An 18,515-nucleotide genomic window follows, 5' to 3' on the forward strand; every position below is an offset into this window, starting at 1 on the left:
CCTGTTTAGTCAGCACTTAGCTGTGTTCTCCGGCAACTCGCCGGACCTCACTGAGCATTTTTATGCATTTATGAGCTACCACAGACTATTACTGGGTCCTACGTCCACATTTATTGGAGAGAGTTAGATGCTGAAAAACTGCCTTGAAATTTTTTTCAGGTGCCTTCAGGTGGGATTCTGGCTTTTGAAATAAACACTAAAGCAATGGTTCTCAAGCTTCCTGATGCTACGACCCTTTGACTCAATTCCTCATGTTGTGGTGACCTCCAAACCAAACCATACCGTTATTTTGTTGCTGCTTAATTGTAATTTTGCTACTGTTATGAATGTTAATGTAAATGTCTGTACTTTCTGATGATCTTAGGTGAACCCTGTGAAAAGGTCCTTTGACCCCCCAAAGGGGTCAATGACCCACAGGTAGAGAACTATAGCACCAAAGGCTGTGCTGTCCATGGGACAATCTCCTTGTCAGAAAAACCTACTGTAGGAACAGCTCTTTGGGAATCTGATGATCCTTGTATTTTGTCATTGGTGTGTCAGGGCAAGGACCAAACTCTACAAGCAGTTACACAAAGAGTTGGTCAAAAGTTCACACTCTTTAGCTTGACCTCCAAGCCCTCTGGAACCTAAGGGACACTCACTCACTCTGCTTGGTGGTGTAAATTGATGTCCTAAAGCTTACTAATTTGTTCTTGTAGTTTTCAAGACAGGACCTTGCTGTCTAGCCTACATGAGCCTTGAACAAATGATCCTCCTATCCTGTCCTTCTAAGTAGGTGGTTCTCAAGCTGTGGGTTGTGACCCCCTACAACATGAGGAACTGCATTAGAGCATTGCAGCACTAGAAAGTGCTCACCTAAGAGATTACAGGCGCCGATCCCCACTACCACCACCACTACAACCAGCTCCCTACTCTGTCCTCAAGTGTGTTTAACAAAAGTTTTCATTTCCTATGTTTTACTTTCAATTCTAGAACCTCCCCTTCTCCCTCTACCTCCCTATTTCTTTTTCAAGACTTTTCCCTCTTAATTGCTTAAGAGATGTTTATGAGCTTTAAAGTATATGTTCACTAATTCCAACATTGGGAGCATCTTACAGTCTATTTCTTTGAGCTTTTTATTGCCTACTGACTATACTCAAACAGACGACACCTGAATATTGTTTCATACGAGGTGTCATTGCACAGAGTTGGGATTGCCAGTTGTAGCCTGGTTTCAAATTTGGGGCCCAATGTGGTTTTTGTCCACACTATATTTCTATTACTACTACTCTTATTTTCTCCCTTCCCCATAGCCCTAGATATCCTGGAACTCACTATGTAGACCAGGCTAGCCCAAATTTAGAGATCCTTCCGCCTCTGCCTCCTCTGTGCTGGGATTAAAGGGACAAACCACCATGACCATGACTTTTTTTTTAAATTTTAATATTGTAGATTTTTTTTGCCAAAGAATGGTTAGTATTGGTTTCTTAATGGACTCTCCTTATCTATTTTACAGTCCTCTCATCAAATATTAGTGTCCCATATGTTTCTTGAGCTCTTACTGTGTGCCGGGTCCTCTATGCCCCTAGGGAGATGTGAAAAAGCAAGAACCTGGCTCTCTGTTACTGTAGTCCTGGAGGTAGGGGAGTCGAGGCATTTTTGTGCAGACCAGGCTGCTCTGAGTCCTGAGGTGGGATTGCAAAGTGATGTGGGGAATGGCATGGAGGGCATGAGAGACAAAATCTCTCACAAAAGGAGGCAGGATAATAACTGGGGAGGTAGAGGTAGAGAGAGAAGGTAGGTAATAACTGAAGCCATGGCGGTGGCTGACCCTCTGTGCCTTTCATTTTGTCAATATCATTCCTAAACCTAAGCAGAGCCCTGCTTTTCCTAGAGGGATGCTGCTTTCTTTCTGTTGCTGTGATAAGCCCGAAGTAATGTGGGGAGGAAAGGGTTTATTTCAGCTTTCAGATTACAGTCCTTCATTGTGGGAAGCCAGGGCAGGAGTTCAAGGAAGCAACCTGGAGGCAGGAGCTGAAACAGAGTCCATGGAAGATGCTGTCTGCTTGCTTGCTCACTCCTGGTTCACAATCAGTGGCCCAGGCCCAGAGACGTGTGAATGTTCCCACTCACGGTAGGAGTACATCAATTAGCAATCAGAACAATGCCACAGAATTGTCCAAAAGTCAATCCAATGAAAGCAATTCCTCAACCGAGGTTACCTCTTCCTGGGTGTGTCATGTTGACAACTGAGGCTGACTACGACAGATGCTTACATGCACATTTGCATAGTATGCAGGTCCAATTTTATAGTTTATGGAAACTACTTAGAGTGTCTAGATTAGAACCCTTTATAGGAAGTCTTTGTATTATAATCTATTCTAAAGATGTTGCCATCAAAGGGTTTTAGAACTGGACAGGATTTAGAGAATCATGTAATTAATTCTCATATTTTATGTTCACATAAATTACATAATATTTTTTAAAAAGTGATATCAAATCCATGCCCCAGTATCAAATCTGAATGCTAGTGTTGTACCAGTAGCTTATAATAGGTGCCCCATACCAGACTCCACAAGATGGGAAATAGAACCTCAGAGATATAGAAAGTTCTGCTTCACTAGTGTAAGGAGAAGCCCTTGGTCCTGCCAAGACTGAACACCTAGTGAACGTGATTGTTGGGGGGAGAGTGGCAATGGGGGGAGGATGGGGAGGGGAACACCCATATAGAAGAGGAGGGGTAGGGGTTAGGGGATGTTGGCCCAGAAACCGGGAAGGGGAATAACAATCGAAATGTAAATAAGAAATACTCAAGTTCATAAAGATAAAAAAAAAAAAAGAAAAGGAAAAAAAGAGAAAGTTCTGCTTCTGTTAAACGGTTTTGATTCTGAATTCCCACTGTGAAAATTCTGCATGCACGACATCTAGAAGCTCTGGAAAGAGGGCCCTCCTTGCTGTATCACTCTCCAGACTGGCTGTTCCAACCACGAATCAGAACAATGTGGCTCTTTGTGGTGCCGGCTGCATTGGTCACGGCTTTCTCCACAGTCTTTGCTAGCTATCATTTACTGGGTGTTCACAATATGGCCAGGCGAAAGCTGAGAGCAGACGTTAGCTCCCACAGTCCTCCCACAGCTGCACGTGGTCGCCTCTTTACTGTGGGTCAGGAGACTGTTCTACAGCAGCTGTAGGCTGCATGCCCTTCTAGTTGCAAAGCGAGATCTGAACCCACGCTGACTAATACGCAGCCTGCATTTTAATACTGCCAGCTTTGTTTAGTCCCTACCTCCTTTTCTGGCATAGGAAGCATCGAATACTTTTGCTTAATTTTACTTATTTATTTTCCTATGCGTTAAACTTATTTCATGTGCTTGGATACTTGTGCTCTCTGGCTTGCTGTTGTAGGCAATCCCTGGTGTCATTTACTATGAGAGCTGAATTTCTAAGGATGCAAACTAAAATTCTGGAATCTTTTATAAAAGGATTTATTTTTTTAAAATCACTCAGTATATGTGGTCTCCTTTGATCCTGTTGATACCATGAGTCACACGGGAAAGTTTTTGTTTTTAGTTGGTTCCATTCAAAGGGAATAAGGAGTCCTGGGGGGATACAATGATCTGCTCCAGCTTATATAGGCCTTAAGTAGGAAGACCCACCCTCAAGTCTAAGACAGCTTTCCCCAGAGTTCATATTCTCCCCTTGAAGGCTTCCTGGAGTCGGCTGAATGGGGAACAATGATTCTGGAAGCCAAGGCAGTAGGCTGTTTAATAAGGATCTTATTATTATGCCTACGTGATCTATTTGTTTAATTGCTGGAAAATCAAAGCTGAAATGTCTGTTACCTTGGGATAAGGAAGCCTTTTGTGGCAATGACACTGGATTCTTAGCCTTGGGCCAAGCTTAGTAGCAAAGGCATGGTTTATTCTTAGGACAGGAGCTGGGGGTGTGTACCAGGGAACTTTGTGGTCTAGGATTTTATTCCTACACCTACCAACTTTGTAGATGCCAGGTGATGAGTGTAGCAAGGTGACACTTACACACACACACACACACACACACACACACGACCCTGGTGAAAAAGAATGTGAACATGACCAGATTCTATTAGTGACATTGGTTTTATCAGTGTTACCTAACAAGCCAGCTGGCCCTGAACACTAACAGTTACTAGAACCAGGAATAGGGCTTTCTGGAAAGAAGACAGATAGAAGACTCTTGAGAGGTGTCTTCGTGGAGGTCTGGAGGCCTCGCTGATGAGGGCTGATGGCTCTGCCCTGTGATTGTTGCTAAGCGTTCACTGCCATCACTTCTCTATCTGTAAGCTCCTGGCCCCAAGTGTTAGAGGGAATCTCAGCAGAAGGACGCTCAGCCTTCTTGCAGTCAGAGAGCCACAGGTGCCGCTAGAAGGCTGGGGCAAGCATGGTTGCTCTCAGAAGCCATTGAGAAAAACTTTCCTATTAGAGCTGCCATGTACAGAAGGGCCCTACAGCTGTTTAGTAAGCATGAACTGAGCTATACTAGTACAACACTTGGTTATCGTTCTTATTTTATATGTGTTTTTAACTGTGAAGTTGTGAGGCATAGAAAATCTAGAAAATTCAGTCATTTAAAGAAACAACAACAACAAAAAAAATCACTTTATAATTCGATGTCATTTGGAAATGTAGCGGGCGAAAGCCTGGGTTCTGGAACAGTGTGGCGGGCTGCAAACCCTAGCACAATGGCCGTGGGAGCTTGGGTAGGGTCCTGGGGGCCTGTGAAGCTGTCTTCCTGCGTGAATGGGAAGAACAGTGGAGTGGTCTCTGGAGTACAGTGAAGGCTAATGTCACTGTGAACCAGGCATTTCGGTCAGGGACTGGTCACCAGAGGCATCTCATAAGTCTGGCTAGTGTTGCTATTCTTTTGTATTAATTATAATCTATGAGGTGGCTGTGGCGCCTGTAATCTCAGCACTGGGGACATGGAGCCTTCAGCAAGGAGTTTTGGGTCATCCTTAGCCCAGTGACTACCTGGATCAGACCACATTCTGTCTCACAACCACTGAAGTATGTAAACACTTCTGAGTTCTTTCTCTACACTTCAGGGTTTATCTCTTACCAGTATTGCACACAACATTTATATTTTGGCTTTCCTTTTATGATCAGTTATAACTATCTGTACTCTTCTATGAGGTATATATATTTATGTATATACACACATATGCATATAATTATATGTATATAATTATAACTATAATTAGCTTATATACACACACGAGCTAATTATAGTTACTGCATAGCATTATTAGGAATACTCAATCAATTTCTTTACCATAAAAATATATCATTTGGGGTTGGGGATTTAGCTCAGTGGTAGAGCGCTTGCCTAGGAAGCGCAAGGCCCTGGGTTCGGTCCCCAGCTCCGAAAAAAAGAACCAAAAAAAAAAATATATATATATGTATATATATATATATCATTTGGGGCTGGAGAAGTGGATTGGCAATTAAGAGCATTGGTTGCTCTCCCAGAGGACCTGGGTTCAGTTCCCAGCACCCACAGGGTGGCTCACATTATATAGCTCCAGTTCCAAAGGTTTTAATCCCTCTGCTGGCCTCCACGAGCCAGCGGGTATGCACATGATTCCCTGTAGTGGGTTGAGTGATAATGGCCCCCACAGGCTCATACATTTGAGTGCCTGGTCTGCAGTTGGTGGGACAGTTTGGAAAAGATTGGGTTGTGTGGCCAGGAGGTGTGTCACTGGGGCGTGGGGGATTGGAGTGAGGTTTCAAAAGCCCACACCATTCCCAGTTAGATGTTCACTCTCCCCTGCTTTTCTCTCTTTGTGATGGTTGTCGTCTCAGTGTGTGGGCTCTTAGCTATTGTACCAGTACCACACCTACCTGCCACTATGTTTCCCTACCATGATGGCCATAGGCTGACTCTATTGCCCTCTGGAACCCTGAACCCTAAACTAAGTGCTTTCTTTTATAAGTCGCCTTGGCTCTAGTGTCTTTTCACAGCAACAGAAGCGTAACTAAAGCATGTCTATATACATACAACTAAAAATAATTTAAAATACACCGTTTGTAGTTTCTGGTCACTCAAAGCAATACCGTGGTCAGTCTGTTTTATTTTTTCCCTCTGAGTCTTTTCATTAATACTTCATGGGAGAGTATGACTTCTTAGGACTTACCAAGCGAGACAGTCCAGAGTACCCTTGACAGGTGCACTTCGTGAGCTGTGGGGGTGTGTGTGGGATGATAGCGCTCTGTGGGACAGAGGCCCTTGTCTACGTTTTTCATCTCATTCCTCAGTGCTTCTCAGTGTCTTGACTCAGTTATCACAGGTGGCTACGATGCCCATGAAGGGCGGCCTCTGCCTTTTCAGCAGGGACCACCTGGACATTGTGCTGGCCTCTGAAGGGTGTTTTACAAATGACTATTCAGTTGTCTCCAGTCTTCCTTGAAAACCAGGTTAGCGCTGACACTGAACAGAAGGTGAGCAGTTCAGGGGAGGCATCCTCTCCCAGAACTCAACAGTGTTCTAAGAACTAGTCAGACAATCTGTGCCGGGATATGACACTGTGATGCTGCTCTCCTAAGTACTGATAATCCCCAGGGAAACTCATCTCAGACATTCTTGGGAGTTACACGGGGTTGGTTAGTGGGGAGGCAGGGTATGGCTCTGACATGTGCCTTTTGTGGGCTTAGGTTTTAAAAAGACAGAACGTCATAGTTAAGAATCAGCCTGGAGCTGAGGCAAAGGCCCAGACTTTTCTCCTTATATGGTACTCTCATACACTTTCACTTCTGACCTTGGTACCCTCTTCCAACCTTGGATGCCGGGGGGACCCTGGCTAGTGTGATTTCCATAGGTAGCATTTAAGGTGGATAATCTAGTGCAGAGGTTAATACATTTTCCTTGAAAAGCCTGCTGGTAAATATTTTAGGCTCCGTGGGCTGTCAGGTGTGTCAAGGCTGTTCGGCTCCACCATAGCAGCATGGTAGCAGTCACTGACCAGACATAAACACATGAGTCTCATTCTGCTTTTGTTTTCTGGGCATTCCATGCAAGCGATCCACCATTTAACTATACCTCTAGCCCCGAATTCCAGTAACACTTTACTTCTAGACATTGAAAGTCAGCCTTCAGAAAATTGTCATATGGTATGAACTGATGCGCCTTTTGACTTTTCTTTCCCAGACAACTAAAACATAGAGAAGTCACTGGGGTTTCTTAGACTATATAAAGACAGACAAGAGACTGGGATTGCCAGAGCTCAGTCTTGCTGTACTTGTTTTCTTCTGCACTGCCACTCTCCAACCATGTCATTTAGCTCCACGCTCCCAGTTTTTGAAAGCTCTTTTCCCTCCCTTTCATCCAGCAGAGACAAAAATACCCTTTGCAGAATCTGTACTCTTGACACCCAATGTCACTCACTAAGAAAAGCTGGCATGGCCACCCGAATGAGCCATCGTGGAGAAAGAAATCACGTGGTGTGCCTCTTGCCTTCTGTGTCGTGGCTTATGTGATGTGGCTTGGATGTATGGATGTTATAAATGAGTTCTGGAAAGTCTTTCCGGCTTCTACAGCATTCCAGGCCTCTAACGAACAGAGTGAGATCTGAGATGCCAGGAGTGAGTTTTCGGTGATCAGAGACATTTATATCATTTAATAGGCCTCTGCCTCAGTGTTCTGGGCTATTGTGAAAGAGTCAGCGAGATGTCTAGATAATCAACCGGATGTCCTCCCTGAAAGTGGTAGGGGCAGTATGCAGACAGAGCACTTTGGGGTATAACAGATGAGAGCACTTTATGCTTCTCTGTCCTCAGTATATTTAAAGTGAAAACAGGACACTGCTTTTTTTTTTTTTTAATGTATGCATGTTCTTAAAGGGAGATAATCTGCCTTCTCTCATAAGTGTGGTAGTTTGCGTGAGATGTTTCCACAAATCTCAGACATGATCCGCATTTGGTGGCTGTTGGTGGAAGGTTGGGAGGCGTGGCCTTGCTGGAGGGAGTGTGTCACTGTGGGCAGGCTTTGAGGTCTCAGACAATTCACACCATTTTGAGTTAGCTTCCTCTACTTTGTACTTTCAGTTTGAGGTGTGGGCTCACTGCCTCACTGCCGTTCCAGCCAACAGACCTGCTGCTCACTGGCCGGATGCCCCATCATGATAGACTCTTATCCCCTCAGGAACCAGAAGCCCAGAGAAACCCTTCTGTCGATGAGTTGGCCTTGTTTTGAATCATAGCAACAGAAAAGTATGGAATGCAATAGGAGCCACAACAGGAGAGAGCTGTCTTAACGCTGTAGCATTTGTCTTCAGTGCACAGACCAGACACTGGCGTTTCACTCAAACTGTGGAGCAGGGGGTCACGAGAGTTCAGGCTGCTTACAGAATGCATACATTCGGTTGGTTTGACATTTGCAGGTTTGGGTGTTCTGGTCATGGGAGCTTCAGCACTGAGTTCCAGATGAAGTAGATACACTAGGATGATGAGGAGATCAGGAGGTGATTACAGGGGCTGGAGATGAATAAGGGAGAGGTGATGAAGTTCCTTTCTAGAGGACATAAGCAATGTCCTCCTGTCCTTCTCCTAAGGCCCCGATGACACACTGAAGCACAATTCCTTCAAAATTCACTCTAGGGAACCAATGAGTTTGTTGTTACAGTGCCTGTGTACATGAGAACTTACTTATAGGGGCTGTGACTATTCTCCAAAAAAGCCTTATCTTTTTTTTTTTAGATTTATTTATTGTATATAAGTACACTGTAGACACACTTTAGACATACCAGAAGAGGATATCTGATCCCATTACAGATGGTTGTGAGCCATCATATGGTTGCTGGGATTTGAACTCAGGACCTCTGGAAGAGCAGTCAGTGCTCTTAACCATTGAGTCATCTCTCTAGCCCCTTTTTATCTTTACTTACAGGGGTGGGGGCTTCCCTCTAATTGTATAGATGGATTTCACCCCCATCCAAGTCTTCCCTGCTTATGCCCTACCCAAGGCAGAGGTGCATACACCAGGTGTGAGCAGCTGGGTATGCAGGTGAGGGTCTCATGACCCTTCCTGGACCTTCCAAGAGAGAATGAAACAGCCCATCAACTCAGCTGGGACGACCCTTGGAAATCAGGAACAGCCTAATTCTCTAAGATAGCTATTTTTTGGCTTGGAAGAGAGTCATGAAAAAATAGCAAGGAAAGACTGTTTTGATCACAGTTGTCAGAATCATGGACTGGTGTGGGGCTGGAGGTGGTGGGATGGGGCTGGTTCTCAGACTTTAGAATTGCACACCTGGGTATGAATGGCTGGCTGTTCTAGTTAGCTGAAACTGTCGATAAGCTGCCTTCTTCTTTGAGACTCCATTTCTCCTAGTGTAGGAATTAGAATAATAGGCTGGGCATAGTGGCTTATACAAGTAGTCCTAATATGTGGGGAGCTGAGGCAGGAGGATCACTATGAAATCCAGGTCAGCCTTGGCTTCAGAATGAGACCATGTCTCACTGTTTCTCAGTAAGAATAATAAACAATTTCCAATTGTGGGGAATTGAATGGTCTAAGCAGTGCTCTTGCAGATAGGAAAGTCCGGGAAATAGAGAGCACTGTTGACATTTGCTCACATGTCCATTCATTTATTCACCAGCCTTCATTGCTCTTGGCAATTCTCAATACAGTAACATGTTGCAGTAGACTCCTAATGATGCATCAGGCACCTGTAGCTTTTGTGATCAGTATGAAAGAGTGACATATTTATAGGCATATGTCAGAGCATGGTAAGTACTTGAAATTTAAAACACAAACATTATTCTGGCCAGTAAGCACAAAGAAAATCATCTCATTTGACCAGAGTTCAGGAAAAAAAAAACCAAAAATAGAATCCTCTTGCTTGCATTTGCAGAGGCTATGTTCCAAGTCCAAGTCTGGATCTCTAGATAGTACCAGGCTCTGTGATGGCTGGGATTCTACTAAGCACCCTGAGAAGCAGGCAGCACCTCAACAAAGAAGTACTTTACCCACATATCAATAGTGCTGACTAGAGCTAGCCACAAGGGGTACAGTTTCATGTAGTCACAAAGGAAGAGACACTGAAGGGCCTGATAAGTCACAGCAGTGACCACTATGCAGTTCTCAGCTACAGTGGAAGGGATATGTTGTTGTGGATAGCGACCTTGGCGTTGGACAATATAACTCTGGAGACCCCTGTTCCTAAGACTGAATGCTCAACAACTTACCTTGTACTCCCTGGGTATGGGCAACACTGCTAAAACTCAGTCAATATATTCTGAGAGCAATCCACAATTGCTGGGACAGCCCCAGCCTTTTAGACATGACATGCATGTTGTAGGATTAAGGGGGATTGGTATTCGGTACTGAAGTAACTTTTTGCTTTTCCCTTGCAGGTGCCTCATCTCCAGACATGGAGCCCAGCTATGGGGGAGGCCTTTTTGATATGGTGAAAGGTGGTGCAGGGAGGCTATTCAGTAACCTGAAGGACAACTTGAAAGACACCCTCAAAGATACATCCTCCAGAGTCATCCAGTCTGTTAGCAGGTGTGTATATTCTTCCTGGTAAGGCTGGTGGAACCCAGGCGTCCAAGAGATCTGGTTCTTGCCAACCTCTCATTGGACTGACACAGTGTCAACTTTGTGACATAATGTTAGACTCTGATCAACATAAACCATAATGTTAAGTTCTTTTGAAGCTACAAGGACAGCATGGTAGGTCTCAGCTCATTGGTATGTTAGCATAGGGTTATCACTGACGTTGGCTTTATAAACATTGTGGATCACAATGCAATGTATGTGCTTATAAACTATATGGTGTAAGACAAGGTGTCAAATTATCTAATAGAATTCCTGTCCCTGAGTGGCTAGAGAATTAGATCAGATAGTAAGTATACAGGCAGTCTGGGGGTTGAAATGGAAACAGAACTTTTGTATCATGCTAATCCTTCAACATTTATTTAGTGGGGGAAGTTAATTTCTCTTCTCCTACATGAAAATTCTTACATAAATAATGTAGTAGTTTTTATTCTTAGTAAATTATAAAATTATTCATTTATTTTCTGTTATAATATGCAGCTTTGAATCAGGAGCTAAATGTCAAATCCAATATGTTTATTAACATTTTGTTATTTTGTCTCTCTCTCTTTTTTTTTTTTTTTTTTTTTTTTTTCGGAGCTGAGGACAGAACCTAGGGCCTTGTGCTTGCTAGGCAAGCGCTCTACCACTGAGCTAAATCCCCAACCTTGTATTTTAATCATTTCAAAGGCAAACTTTCCTGTTTCCTCTGTTGTTTAACCAGGACCTTGGTAGGAAGGGACATAGCAGTCCCTTTTTCTCAGCCACTTCATTCTTTCGTCATAGCAGTTCTCAATTAGGAAAGAGAGTTCCAAACGGACAGACAGTCTGGAACTGTCAGTGTTAGGAAAGACATGGTAGTTTTATTCTGAGATTGCCATTGCTTGTAAAGGGGCCTGTGTAGGGTGACAGCATGCATGGGTGGGTGGTGAAGTCAGAGGATGTGGCCTGCCTTCTCTCAGGGATTAGAGGAAAGAGATTGAGGAGATCAAACTATGCCACAAGTGTTCTAGTTCATGATGTTTAAGTGATAGAGAGAAAAACCTTGACATATCTGGATTCCTCTAATGAGTGCCTTCTCCTTCCTCACTTTTAGCTACACAAAGGGAGACCTAGACTTTACTTATGTCACCTCCAGGATTATCGGTAAGGTTCTCATATTTGTTGGCTTCTCTGAAGTGCTGTTCATCCTGTAGCAGATCCGTGTAACCTGCTTTTCTTTCCATGTGACCTCTCCTAGTGATGTCCTTTCCTATGGACAGTGTTGACATAGGATTCAGGAATCAGGTTGATGACATCCGTAGCTTTTTGGATTCCAGACATCTTGACCACTACACAGTATACAACTTGTCACCCAAGTCTTACCGAACTGCCAAGTTCCACAGCCGGGTAAGGAGCTTTCCCACTGAGAACGAATTGTTGAGGGTTCTGTTGCTTCCCTATCTGCATGGTTGAAATTGTTTTGCTCTTGGAAGATATCCTTAGGGCCCTTTTCATGGGCACACTAGGTGAGGAACTATGAACTCTGGACCCTTCTAACCACAAAAATCTTGTTATAAAATATTCTGAAGGTTTTGTTTGGGTGATAATAATTACAAGAATATGTGCCTGCCAATGAAACACCTCTGAAGCTGGCAGCTCAAAGCATTTGGTGGCTGTTGATGAGGCTCAATTTAGAATTGGAACTCTTGCACAGGGCAATTTGCTATAGAAAAAAACATAGTTTTTGATGATGCCTTTTATCTTCTTCAATAAGTCTACATGGGTATCAGTAGAAGGTAGTGTGGTTAGAATAGTACAGACAGACCATTTTTAAGAATAATATATTTCTGGGGCTGGTGAGATGGCTCAGAGGTTAAAGCATTTTCTGTTCTTCCAAAAGATCCAGGTTCAATTTTTTTTTCAGGTTCAATTTTTATCACCTACAGAGTGGCTTAAAACCAGCTGTAATTACAGGCTCTAGGGATCCAAAACCCTTTTTGCCTCAGAGGGCACTTCATATACGTTTTATGCAGATATACATAGAAAAATCGCTCATTCTGGTATCTTATAAATGAAGGCTAGCATGAAAGCAATCTCTACTGTAGGATTGGTGATACTATTTTAATTTGTAAATTAGAAGTCTTGTTACACAGCCCTGGCTGGCTTACCATTCTCAGGCTAGACCATGCTGGTTTTGAACTTGCTGAGTTGCTTCTGCCTCTCAAGTTCTGGTACTATTGACTTACCTTACTATACCTTATCTTGTTAATATGATCATGAATATTGATAATGGAAAGGGCTACGACCAATGTTTACAAAGTATTTACATGGCATGGAGTTTACATGCAACACCACACACACAATTCAAGAGTCCTCTTGGGGCAGGCAGAATATAATAGGCCCAGAGAAGTGAGGTAACTTGCTACAAACCACACAGCTTGTGGCTTCCTTTCTTTTTCCCCCAACATGGTATTTTTATTGATTATCTGGGAATTGCACACAATGTGCCCCATCACACTCACTTCCCAGGTTTCCCAGGTCCACACCCACCTTGGTACCCTCCCCCAAAAAATAAGGAGAAGAAAAAGGAAAAAAAAAAGGAAAAAATATACAATTTGTGTTGCCCATATATTCATTGGAGCATGGTCAAACGCCCAGTGACCAGTCCCTTAAAGAAAACCAAGTGGGTTGTATGGTAGGTGTGTGTGTGTGTGTGTGTGTGTGTGTGTGTGTGTGTGTGTGTGTGTGTGTGTCCCCCAACACCCCATTCATGCCAGAAACTATCAACTGTGAAGCTACATCAGCTTGAACTGACAGTTGACCTTGGAAAATCTAGATTATCCTTTAAAATTTTTTTTAATTACCCTTTTAAAGAAGTTCTAAAGGGCCTGGAGAGATGACTCAGCGGTTATAGCACTGACTGCTCTACTCTTCCAGAGGTCTTGAGTTCAATTTCCAGCAACTACATGGTGGCTCATGACCATCCATAATGGGATCCCATGTCCCCTTTCGCTGTGTCTGAAGACAGCAGCAGTCTACTCACATATATAAAATAAATAAATAAATCTTAAAAAAAACAACACCATGGAACATTTATTTTAAAATAAAAAAGAAGTTTTAAAAACAACTTAGAGGGATATTCTTAGTTTTAGGCTTGGAACTATGGGCGTTGGCTTAGGTTTGGATTTGATGTCATGCCTGATACTTTTGGCTTCTGTGTTTTTGATTGACTCACTAAAATAAGGTTTTGCTGCTCTCGTGTGCTGTCTATCTGTCTGTCTTCAAATATTTGTGGCTTATGCTTTAGATATGATTGGTTCTACAACTTCATCAGAATCTAGTAATAAATAGGAAGAATGTTTTTTGCATGGACATTTAAGAAGTGGAGTTTGGGGCTAGTGAGATGGCTCTGTGGGTGAAGGTGCTTGTTGCCTAAACGTGATGGCCTAAGTTCAATACCTGGAACCCATGAATAAGGAAAACTGACTCTCACAAGTTGTCTGTTGACTTCTATACATGTGCCATGGCGTGGGCACACACACACACACACACACACACACACACACACACACGCAATACATGTTTAATAAATGAAGTTTGATTTCATAAATGCAAAGCAATGGACCCTCACTTTTATGCTATAACACATTTTTGCTTATGAATCTGGTTACTATTGATAATCTCTGGGCTTAGTCTTCATGTCTATCCCCCAAGCCCACCCTAACAAAAGAGTTGTTCCATGTACCTACCAAATCTCTTTCTGCCCTAACAGTCAACAAGATAGAAAAGTTTTAAGGACTTTTGTGTTCTTAGAGAACTCTTCAATGTCTGTGTGCATAAGTACCACTTGCAAGGCTTGTTAGACACCAACTTCTGCTCTAGGAGGATGGGGGTGGAGCAAGAATCTGCATTTCTAAGGAATGTCTTGGACACTTCTATCCCTGCTGGGGGATCCCTCTCTGAGAAGTACTGACAAAACCATTTCGAAGCTGGTAAAACCAGTAGTCTTAGCACTTTGGAGGCAGAGATAGGAGGATAACAAATTCAAGGCCAGCCTTAACTACACAGAAAATTCAAGGCTAGGCTGGGCTACATAACAAGACTATGTCTCAGACAGATAGACAGACAGACAGCAAGGCAGACAATCAATAAAACCATTTTGAAGTAGTTGGATTGAAATTTTCACTCTGTGATGGAATTTTACATGTAGTTCATTAAAATCTCTCACAATAAACCAACCGTCCAACTGTTTTTCCCTGTACTACATAATTCCAAGCAAAAGAATTTAAAATACTAATGGAGCTTGATGTTCTATGGAATACAACTGTCTTTTTGTTTATTGAGTCAGGGTCTTGTTACAGAACCCAGGATGGTCTTGAACTTTCGCTCTTCTTGCTTTAGCCCCCAGGTGCTAGGATTACAGATGTGCTTAAAATATCTGCGGCTGAGTTTTCTTATCTGGACACTAACCGAATGCCATTATTCTCACAACAGGAGGACAATGGAGCACCCCAAGCAGCCTTTTATAGAAGTTTCATTTGATTTTGGTCTATTTATGACAGCCTCAGTGTCCTACTGAAAGTTAGGAAATTTATACAATTGATATAGAAGCATTTACAGATATGAAAATACACTTGAGTAATTTCTTTCAAAAGCTCACACCCACGCTGTATATTTGTATGCATGTGTGTGTGCAGGACCCTAGGGAAGACAGAGGCCAGCATTGGTGCATCCTCTTTGTTTCTCCACCTGTGTTCCAGAGATGTGGTCTCTCACCGAACCCAGAGCTTGGGGTCTCAGCTAGCCTGCATGGCCAGTGAACTGAGACTTGCCACTCTCTGCATCCACGCACACCACTGTCTTTGGCTTTTATGTGGATCCAAACTCAAGTTCTCATTCTTACACAACAAATGCTTTACCCAATGAGCCATATAAAAATATTTATAAAGAAAGACACCCAATAGTGTAACTAAAGCTCTTGCTACTCTCTTAATTGACACAAGGGGAGCAGGGATTATGTACTGGACATCTATCCTGGGCTGCTCTCACTTGCCCTAGGAGACCAGGGACCATGTTTATTTTATTTGATATACAGAAGGGTACCCAGCATGGGTAATAAATGTTTCCAAAAATAACAGGATGTGTCAAGAAATGTTAGCCGTTGTAGCTATAGTAGAAATATTTGGTTCTTGTTGTCAAGGCACTTAAGCCTACTTGGAGACAGGATGCAGGCATTCTAAAGGTGAATGTAAATAACTACTATAGAGCCTGGGGAGGTGCTCAGTGTGGGGATCCAGGCATGCAGCTGATCCTGAGAGCGGGAATCACACTGTAAGCGGAAGTGATGTCATTTTTCTTCCAGACAAAGGTAGAATGTGTCATATAAGGCTCATCACGAGGGACTTTGGTCTCTCTAGCTTTGTCATTTACTGTCCTTCATTACTAGAGTCTCTGTGTCAATCAGGAATGTACAAATTTTGTATACACAGTATAAATGCTCACACACACACACTCTTACATATACTTACACATATTCACACACACACACACACACACACATACACACACACACGGTAGTTTTGCATAAACTATATATTCTCCATAAAAAGTCATCTGAGCTGTAGGCTCCCTACCCTTTCCTTTACTGGTCCTTTTTCACTAAGGGGGAGAATTCACATACCCTAGACTTTAGCAATTCTTTCCCCTACTGCAGATTATATAGTATCCTTAATCCTTCCTTAACCCTTCCCTGAGAGTTCCAGCAGAGCTGGCTAAAATAGAACTGGACCCACTTTCCTGTGTCTCTCAACACTTAGTTATGGGAAGGCAGTCCCCAAATCTGAGTGGTCCCTTTAGCTCCGGTTTTGATTTGGTACATCTCTTTCTAAAGAGACTTGACCTCCTCTCCCAGCACGGACTGTGAACTGATTGGCATCTCATTGTCACATGCTGAGACAATCTGTCTTCTTAGTCTTTCTGCTCTGGGCAATGAGGACTAGAACCATGCCTTCCTGCTTTCAGTTTAGTGAAGGTCTGCTATGAAACCTCACTTTTAATAAACGCAGGTAGATTTTTCCATAAAGGACCAGTATTGGAAATAGTGTACTATAGGATTGATGTTACTAACAGACTCATGGAATCTATCTGTGTCTTTATGGAGCCTGAACTCTGTCACAGCCCCTTAGCTTTTGTGGTTGAATATTTGGGATACAGATCATAGTAATGAAGACAGGTTGTATTGGGAAGACTTTACTTTTCTGAGGGTTTTTTTTCCTGTGTCGTGGTGAAGTTGCATGATTTTAAAGCTGCGTAAATTAACAGAAATCATATGAAACAACAATACAGCAGTTTTGTAGTTTTTGTATATGTGACAGGAGGTAGGCACATAAGACAGGAGGAATTTTGTAGTCTTGAGCTAATAATGGGGTTGACCCTAAATAAACGCACACTGAAAGTGAGGCACTACAATGCCCATTCAGAATTGCCAAGGAATTTTTAAAAAGTTACTATTCATAGAAAAATAGCTACCCTTGGGGATTAAAAGTGCCAATGCTGTCAATGACATTCAGAAGACCGAAAGGACGAATTGGCTAAGCCAAACCTTCTTTTTGAAAATTGTATATTTTCAATGGTTATTCATGTACCTGTGTGCATTTTTATGTACTGTGTCCATAGGTGTCTGTACCATATGCATCATTGCCCATGTAAGCCAAAAGAGGGCATTGGATCCTCTGGAACTGCAGTTACACATGGTTGTGAGTCACCCAAGGTGGGAGCTGGGGACTGAACCTGGGTCATCTGCAGGAGTATATGCTCTTATATTGAGCCAACTCTAGCCCTAAAACAAATATTCTTAATCTGAATGGCAAACATAGATAAGGACATTGTGTATGTAGATCAACTGGTATGTTTCAGAGAACTATTAAAAACATTATGGGAAAATGTATATAACAATGATACAATTTTAACCACAGTTTCATTAATTACATCCAGTAAGGTTGTATAACCATCACTGCTACCTAGATCCTAATCTTCATTTTTATCATCTCCAATGTTAACACTGTATTGATCTACCATGCATGTGTGTGTGTGTGTGTGTGTGTGTGTGTGTGTGTGTGTGTGCATGTGTGTGTTTCTGCACAGGCTTGTAACTATGTCCTTTAATGTCAAATATCAAGAATCATTACTTCACTTATTTCTTGGCAATACTGTTGGAGAAAATAGAAAGCTGGATGAATAGAGATCAGGTCTAACTTTGTCCAGTGTTCTGAAGTTCTGGGCAATGCCATTCAGTGCTGCCCGGGCTTGCCCTTCTCTGTCCACCTATGAAGGATAGTATTGGGAAAGTCTTATTAAAGTCTTCCTTCAAGCAGATAAATTCCAAATCTTGTAGGATATATTTTTTTGCCTTTGAAAACAGTTCTGGTTTTAGAAGGTGGTTAATGATTTGGGGAGCTTACAGGGCTCATGACTGCAAGACAGGGTCTTCCCTCATTCTTTTCAGAGTCCACTGAAGAAGTTCCAGTAACCCCTGGTCATTTCTTCTTTAGTTTGAGGTTGGTTAGGAGGTGGCTGTGGAGGAGAGAGTGATAAGCTCTCTCTCAGCCTCTGTACATTAGCATCAGGGCAGGAATTAGGAAGGCAGAAGCAGAGCCTACACTGGGAGCCAGAGGCTCACACACTACAGATACATGACCTTTCAGGAACTGAATGTCTCTACCTAGGGTAAGGTCAGTTACCACCTTACAGATGCATTATGGAGCGCTTCTTAACAACTATAGGCAGGGCATCATGGTAGAATTTATTATTTTTGTTGGGATGAAATTATACACAAATAATAAGTTTTAAAATTTACCTTGGGCTCCTATCTCAATTGTTCCTTTTACTGAACAGGACATTCCTCGACTCAGTTCTTTTCTTGTATAATTATGACAGTCAAGTGTTATGGCACCTGCCTTTAATCCCAGCACTCAGGTGGCAAAGGC

The 18,515-nt window shown here is 42.7% G+C and overlaps 1 protein-coding gene across 4 annotated transcripts in view; it reads left to right on the forward strand.

The window, feature by feature from the left end:
• Nucleotides 1–18,515, forward strand: part of Dnajc6 (DnaJ heat shock protein family (Hsp40) member C6) — a 156,560-nt gene that overhangs the window by 90,820 nt on the left and 47,225 nt on the right. For all 4 annotated transcript variants that reach the window (XM_087549066.1, XM_087549068.1, XM_087549067.1 and 1 more), the window contains 3 exon segments: nt 10,368–10,518; nt 11,645–11,694; nt 11,789–11,937. In XM_087549066.1, the coding sequence (XP_087405192.1) occupies nt 10,368–10,518; nt 11,645–11,694; nt 11,789–11,937 (350 nt within the window).

This window comes from Rattus norvegicus, chromosome 5 (assembly GCF_021556685.1).
Source record: "Rattus norvegicus strain SHRSP/BbbUtx chromosome 5, alternate assembly SHRSP_T2T, whole genome shotgun sequence".
Lineage (NCBI taxonomy): Eukaryota > Metazoa > Chordata > Mammalia > Rodentia > Muridae > Rattus > Rattus norvegicus.